This window comes from Lathyrus oleraceus, chromosome 7 (genome assembly GCF_024323335.1).
Source record: "Lathyrus oleraceus cultivar Zhongwan6 chromosome 7, CAAS_Psat_ZW6_1.0, whole genome shotgun sequence".
In the NCBI taxonomy this organism is placed as follows: Eukaryota; Viridiplantae; Streptophyta; class Magnoliopsida; order Fabales; family Fabaceae; genus Lathyrus; species Lathyrus oleraceus.
This window is the reverse complement of record NC_066585.1, coordinates 433,119,035-433,127,235: the sequence shown is the minus strand read 5'-3', so window position 1 is coordinate 433,127,235 and position 8,201 is coordinate 433,119,035. Positions and strand designations below refer to the sequence as shown.

General features: G+C 33.8%; 1 protein-coding gene across 1 annotated transcript; it reads right to left on the bottom strand.

Annotated features, from left to right (window-relative positions):
- Window positions 1-2,193: 2,193 nt before the first annotated feature.
- On the bottom strand, window positions 2,194-6,421 carry LOC127102018 (probable beta-1,3-galactosyltransferase 2). Its single transcript, XM_051039436.1, has 11 exons — window positions 5,774-6,421; window positions 4,626-4,722; window positions 4,442-4,515; window positions 4,130-4,341; window positions 3,952-4,015; window positions 3,774-3,846; window positions 3,484-3,604; window positions 3,275-3,362; window positions 3,051-3,176; window positions 2,858-2,967; window positions 2,194-2,762 (listed from the first exon to the last, which is right to left on the bottom strand). Exons 1-11 carry the CDS (start codon window positions 5,881-5,883, stop codon window positions 2,614-2,616), a joined length of 1,224 nt encoding a protein of 407 aa, XP_050895393.1. The 5' UTR covers window positions 5,884-6,421; the 3' UTR covers window positions 2,194-2,613.
- Window positions 6,422-8,201: the final 1,780 nt, after the last annotated feature.

Sequence of the window (8,201 nt, the reverse complement as noted above, 5' to 3'; positions counted from 1 at the left end):
CCCAAACCGCACCGCGAACACCCCTATGTGACAATACTTATATCAATTGCGTATTCTTAGTGATAATCACTGAACCTACCAAATGCCTCATGAGAGATTTTGGGCATGATGCTATATTTTCCTCACGAGCTAATACTAGTCCTCTATAAACATAACCCATTAAGCAAAAAAAGGTTCATTTTATTTATTTTTGTCACTGTTTGATACATAAATGCTGATTGAACAGAAACCAACATCCCCTATCGTTTCACACCATAATCCATAAATGCCATCACATTTAAAGCTACAGATTTGTCTCCTCTGTGCTTTTTTCACGATTCCTGTACCCTCTTTATATTAATATTCCAACTTCCTCAGTTACTTGGTGGTTGAAAATTTAATGCAACTTCTTTAATGCTATTTCTTCACTACATCACCATTATTTTTGTGCTCTCTTATATTCATCTTCCTCACTCACTACTCAATGTTTATTATATATGTCAATGGTACATTGTACTAGTAGTTTTAGAATAAGAGAGAGAGAAAAATGAAGAGGCTATTCTAATGAGTTTATTATTTTATGCTTAACTTAACTTGATTGTTATTGTGTTATGGCAGATAGATGGATGCAATGGGTAGAGAGAACAAGTTCAACGGGATATTGGTCCGGTTCAATAAGAAAGTAAGGCTCGAGTATGCCGAGCCTTAGCTTTTTGATTGAGCCGTGCCAATATCACGAGTCCTCTCCGCACCCTTGAGGCTTCTTGTCAAGAGTGATTCTTCTGTTTGTGTTTTTGGGTTGAACAAAGAAGGTAAGATTATTCTTCTCGCATTTCTTAGTATTTCTTTTATGAATTAAGAAATATAATTTAGGCCAAAATGATACATGTGAGGACCATAAAAATTTGATTTAGAATCTTTTTTTTTTCTTATCTTTTCTTGAAGCTTGAGGAATTATTTTCTGCTCTTTTATACATAGGATTATCTTTGAAAATGTGTAAGATAGTTTATCGCGTCAAGACTAATACTTATCACGATTAAACTGTTGTTAAATAGAGACTCATAAAATATTGTCATGATTGGATCGTAATAAATAAAAAATTTATTTGTTTTATAATGGTTAATGTATAGCGAAATGTATCTCTTAGAATTAGAGACCGCTCTAGATAACACAACTAGTACTTAAAAAATGCTTCAATGATTATAAACAGAGTTTGATGAACCAGTTTATGCTTATATAAGAAAATAATCACTTATATTTTACTTTTTTAATCTAAATATATCTCTATTTGGCAATTGCTGAGTTGCATGAGTTCTTCAGAGTGGGACAAAACTGAAATTTGCTAAAAAGATATATTTATATGTCATGATTATAGTTTTTTTTCCTATTCTAAAACAAAACTTTGAGTACAATTTGAGTACAATACTCTAGCAGCATTGTTACTATTTTAATAACGGCTTCTGAGCATTTTTTCTGCTTCTTGCTGCAATGAATTTATACCAAGAACAATAAATGGAAAACAGTTCAACTATTACTACCATTTTTGTACCTTCTAGTTATGATACCCTTTGTCTTATTTCTGGTTATGATAAGGTTTAAGTTGCAACTTTTTCTCATACTTCTGGTTTTTGGTTTGATAAATAGTTGTACTTTTTAAATTGTATATATTACAATTGTTGGTTTTGTTATCACTTTATCTATCATCTTTCCAACCTTAATCATATTTATTTTGCCTAAACTTCAATGCTCAATGTGTAACTTCAGCTGAAATTATACATATTTTGATTTCACCATACTCACTGTTAATCTAAAGAAATATTAAAAATCTTATATTTTAAAGAAAAAAAAACATGCTTATTGAACTTAGTATATATTAAGTATAGGTTTGATTTCATGTTTAGAGCAATCAAAATTGATTCTGAACCAAAATTGATCTCGCATAAAGTTATGATCTGTAGTTTTTGATTTTAAACCGTTCAATTAATTTTACAAAAAAATTATTCAAATATGAATCACTTTACCTTCGATTCACTTTTAACTAGAATCAATTTTGGTTCACGCTAAACGTAAATCCAAATGCATTTTGTAAGTGTCATATGAATGTAGTTAGAGTTCATTTGATTGACTATTGATACAATGGTTAAGTGGGGTCAGGTCTGTGAGTTTTCCTCACTGGAATTGCTTAAGCAACAGAAGTGTCCACTAAGAAAAGATAATTAAGTCATTTCAAAATTTCAACCAAACATAAATAATCAATTACAGGCAAAAGGAAAGGCAGCAACAGCCACCAAATTATATTTATTAGGAACTTGACAGCCATGGAAATATATTAACAAACAGAACGGCCCTTCAAGCATCAAAGAATGAATGTGTACTTATTATCTTCTGTGTCCTCTTCTAGCTGCAACTATGGACAATCTCTTCTTAAAATGTAGAAAATCCATGGAGCAAGCATTCTCTCTTTCACACTCTCTTACTCCACCTTAATTTCTCGTATTATTCTATATATATTCGACAAAAATATGTAAAAAAGGAAAAAAGAAAAATCTTGCAGGATCGATGGATTCCTTTGCCGTGGCCGGTGGTAGTAATAATCTTCCTGAGTTAGGAAGAACTCACCAAAGTTTTTCCTCCTAGAAAGAGGCACTCCACAAAGCATTTTCACCCTCACCGCACCTTCTATGTACTTCTTTTATTCTGTCGGCAGACCGACATATACCGCTGCAGCTCCAATCAAATGAAGCAACACAAATGTTGCCTGCTTGCGCCTTCCATTCACAATCTGAAAACAATGGAAACCCAATAACTTACAATCTATAAGCTTCTTTTATATAAGCTATAAGCTGTTTCCATAAGTTAACAGAAAAATGTATTCACCTGGAGGGGTGCCACAGCAAAGTCTCCGATCATCGATATGCTCCACATCAAGTCCAATAAACCAAGCTCCTATTGACACGTCCTCGTTGGCATACTTGTGAAGAACATTACTGGTAATAGCATATACAACATAAGATTAGCACATTGATTTGTTGTGGTTTAATAATTTACTCTTTGATGTAGTAGAACTTACTGGTTGTTAGATATGTATGTTGCTAAATCGTTTGAAATAGCATACAACTGCCCTGTGGCATGGCGGAAATACTTGTTTCCTGACTCGCCAAACTTCCAATGTTCTGGTTCATGGTACCTTACCCCTCTGTTCAAGAAAGTAAGCATGTAAGAAGCTAATAGTGAGAGTCTGAAATCTTCCATTCAATAGAAACAGAGAGAAAAAAGAAAGAAAGGATTTCTCACTTTTGAGACAGGACAGGTCCAGACTTCATGCATCCGATGTATATCCGTTGTTTGGATCGGTGTCTAACTAGAGTTTCTCCCAATGTAGCTGAAAAAGATTGAGTAGGATATTAAGATGATTATGAAGGAGCATTGTTAATAAAAAAATTCCAACTCGTAATGCTTTGTATGTATAGTTAGAGATGATCACAGTTTTAAAACTTCAATACCTATATTTACATGAACATCGTCATCAACTTTGACATAGAAGTCAGCATCCCATAAGCTCACAGCAGTGGCAAAATATGTCTTTGTCTTTGCTGACAATTCAAGGTATCCTTCAACATGGTTCTACATAAACAAAGTATAATACACATCTTAAATTCAGCGCTTTTTTTGGTTTTGCTTTAAAACCAATGACAGTATTGCGATTTTTCAAAAGATGTCATGTAAAACATGAGAAAAGGGAAATGGGGGAGGGAAAAAGCAATGAAACAAAAAGGATAATATGTCAAATTACCAGCCTCAAGAAATCTCCATGCTTTCTGTCCTCTGCTTCAATAGCTCTGTCTAGGATACCTCCTGATGTAGCACTACATCAAAAAGAGAAAACCGATCAAAATTACGATTTGTCACAATAACTCTTATCAATGAAAATATTATGCAACAAAATGATTGAAAAAATATGAGATAGTTACCTGTGTCCAATAACAAAGCGAATGACAATGCCTTTCTCTTCCTCTAGCTTCTTTCTTTTGTCACCTATTTTCCATGTGATCAAAAGAACAAATCATCACAAACTTTAACTAGTAAAATACTTAGATCGGCATAAAAATCATTGAAGAAGATTTTAGGAAATAGGATCAAATTATGAACCTTGTGGCAACCATGTAGCCCGAACCGAGTCTCGTCTTTTCCTGCTGCTAAATGCAGTATTAATACCTACTACCATAAGGTACTTTCTCTTACCCGACGACTCATTCATCCTTATATCTTCTGAAACAGGAGCACCACTCCGTACCGACTCTTGAACAGCCCTTGCAGTAGCCAAGTCCATCTCTAAACTTGAAATAGTTTTATCCAAAGCTCTACATTCAATACAATAATTTCGCATTAATTTGGCACACAAAACAACAAAATTAATTAGACTTGCATTTGAATCATTGCACAGAACTGCATATAACTTACTGTATAGAATTATGCCCCTTGAAATCATCGCTATACATATCTCTATTTTCATGCCTCATTTCCATCTCTTGCAACTAAATTGGAGGCCAATAGACACAAGAAAAGAATATAGAAAATTCAGAATATTAACATAAAATAAAACATACTATCTTTATCAAGTAAAGAAAATGAAATGTATGCTTACGATTCTGGAATTACAACCCTCTGAAACTACATCCGATTTACCAGTTTCTGCAGCTGTTGGTCTCGCAAGTCCATTTTGTTCTGGAATACTCCATATCCTGTTATGATATTAACATTTCTCATTAAAAAAAAGTAGCACAATAACAAGAGTACTCATTCCCAGATAGCGGCATGGGGCGGTCTACCACAAAAGTGGGATAGCGGGATGATAGCTATATTTGATCACTTTTTGGACAAACTACATATAATAATTATAAACATATATTTAATGTAAAATTAAACAAATAACTCAAGTCTTAAAATATTCATAAATCAAAGAGTATACATGACTTTTGAAGTGTATAATCGACTATGAAAGAAGGTTAAGGTTGAGTCTCAGCTCGAATTCAATTGAAAAACCCAAAATTATCTTTAGAATGTTGCAAGTGTAAGGGGCAATTTCAGTTTTTTAGAGGAGAAAGGACAGCAGACCAGAAACCGCTCCGGACCGGAAACCACCCTGCTCCGCTATCCCACTATTTACCCTATAGAGGTTATAGGGTTCTGCACCGTAGCGGTCGGCCTCCCCTCCGCTCGCAATAGTGAGAACTATTGGCTGTTGTTGACTACACTGACAATAACAATCCAATTGATTGCAAAAACAATATGCTCAACACTTTATATCAAGTAGTAATTATTTTTTCCAAGTGTGATATAAGTTCCAATTAACATATATAGTAATTACTTTTTTCCCTTCTTACCTAAAAAACATAAATTAAACATATGAATAGATTAATTAAAAAAAACAGTAATGAGAACTGAATCAGAAATTAAAACTCTCATCAAATTGATAATCATAGAAAGAGGTGATAGATAGACCAATCAAACACCAGAGTTGACTTGTGAATAAAAAGACAACATAAACCAAAAATTAGCATAATTCAGAATCAATTCGTGTCAACAAACTCCATAATTCCAGATCTCAATCCAATTCTTCTATAACACATATTAGAAAAATCACCAACATCAATCAAGTAATCACTTAAAAAATCACTTAATAACTAACTTAATCAAACACAAAAAGCCTTATAAAGATCCAACATCACCGAATTGAAAATCACAACAAGAACAAAAAAAAACTGAGAGAAAATATGGAACGAGATAACGAACCTGTTAGTGAAGAGCATTCCAGCACAGAAACTACCAAGACAGAGAAAAAGCGTCCATTTCTGCGATACGAAACTTCTAGAAGAAAACTCACCTCTACTTTTCCACGTCATTTATTTACTTATTTAATAAACAAAAATCGCTTCAATTCGGTTCAATTCCAACTTCAGTTCAAAATGCAAAAGAACTGGGCATAATGAAAAATGAATAAGTGGTTGTTATTCTTATTCTTTGCATAGAGAGAGAAAGAAGAAGAAGAAGAATGAGAGATGGTGGTGTGTTATTATTAAATAACTAATAGTGGTTAGTTTCGTTCGTTCCGTAGCTTATATCTTTATGCTATTTTTTGTTGTGTTTGTTTGCAAGTATGGTAAGGTAAGGTGAGGGACGTTGGTTCAACACGAAGTGAAGGGACGTGTTAACCGACCTCTTTTTGTATGTGAAATTGTAATTCCCAAATTGTCCTTGTCGGCGCAATCATTTTCTTTAATGGGAAACTCATAGAAGACGGTAATAGTTGATTAGTTACTTGTTATTACGTTAATACCCTTGTTTCTTACCAGAAGGAACTCCCTGGTAGTTGCCCGAGAAATGAAAACCTTTCTTTACTCCACTCTGGCTATCTGTCTGTTTCTGCAATGTATTGCATGTGCGTTGCATGTGATGGTGTTTTGGGTGCGGTTTTTATTACTCCATCGGTCTTTAGATATATATATTTATTATATAATATAACAAATATTATTAAATTGTTATTTTATATATAAATATAGTTAATACTATTTGCTTTTAATATTAAAAGATAAATTAATAATGAGAATATGTTTTAAAAAGCTAAGCACTAGGACGATATATAAGACTTAGGAGATGATACATAAGGGTAAGACAAATCAAATGCACTGACGAGGGGTGAGTGCCACAGGCCATAGAAGCAAGAGCGTAGGTCATCCAGAAGCAATGTCGCAAGTCGTGGGCGAGTGTCATAGGCCGCAGAAGCAAGCGCATAGGTCATCCAGAAGCAATGTCGCAAGTCGCCCAAAAGCAATGTTGTAGGTTATCTAGATTGGGCTTGATCTATCTGAATTGACTTCATCATCCATCCATTTATTAAATGTGGATTGTGACATGTCCCTACAGTAATCAATCAATGAGAAAAAATTGTCTCCTCGTGATCAAGGGGGAACGAGTCTTTCCTACTACACATCTCTGATGAGGAAATTGGAGTAATACCTCTTTTTGACTCTCTAAACTCAATCAAATATATATATATATATATATATATATATATATATATATATATATATATATATATATATATATATATATTATATATATATATATATATATATATATATATATATATATTCAGGGGAGTACCGTTATATAGTGGTTTTGTTGCTTGTCTTATTGCTTTTATTTTCATTTTCTTTTGTTTATTGAGTCTCCTTCATGATTGTACATCCTCTATAGATCATGTTTGAAACGATTCGTCTTTAGCATGCATAAAACAATAGTTATGTTTGAACTTGACCATGATGCTTTTAGTTAATTGCATGAGCCAGTGGAATAAGAACCATGTGTGTTATTCATTCAAATTAAGTGGATTGAAAAATCTCAAAGTCTTCTGAAAATTATGAAAAATTGAGATTGTGTGTGTTTGATTCGATTCAAGCATACATCTTGATTCAAATCACTTTGGACATAAGCAAACCATGGATTTTCAAACACTTTGATTCGAATCAGAATTTACACTTAATTCAAATCAGGCAATTATGGGTCACCTCTGCTTGATTTGATTCGAATCAGACTTTACACCTGATTTGAGTTAGACAGTTTTTCCATATTTTTCTGTTGGCTCTGCTTGAATTGATTTGAATCAGAATTAAAACTTGATTGAAATCACGAGTGTCATACCCCAAAATTCACCATACCCTTCACAATGTTCATCTAGGTCACTAACCCTAATCATCTGCATATCCCCATCGTCATTCATTTCATTTGCATAATCATGGTCCAATACAAGAGGACAAGTATCATCGATTTCAAGCTTTGTGCTTGCACCTAGTGGAAACTAGGGTTTCTCTGCAACTTGAGGTGGTTCAATCAATCAAATCCTAATTGGAGGTGGCCCTTGATGCTTGTGTATTGTGCCCATCATTGGTGGTTCATTTTTGCTTCTTGGTGGAACAAAACACTAATTTGGGGATCTTCACTTGGTCATGGCTCCATAAACTCTAATCACGTCTCATGCCCTTTGTGTACCCACATAACCCTAATTTCATATGATTCTCCTTCATGACATTGGTGTGTGTTTCTCTTGCTTGGTTAGGATTCATTCAATAACCTTTTATGCATGGCCATTTGTAGCGAGAAATTCATGATCATCGAGCTATTGACAAGCTAGAGATCAATTAACAAGAGTCGCCACCGCGCT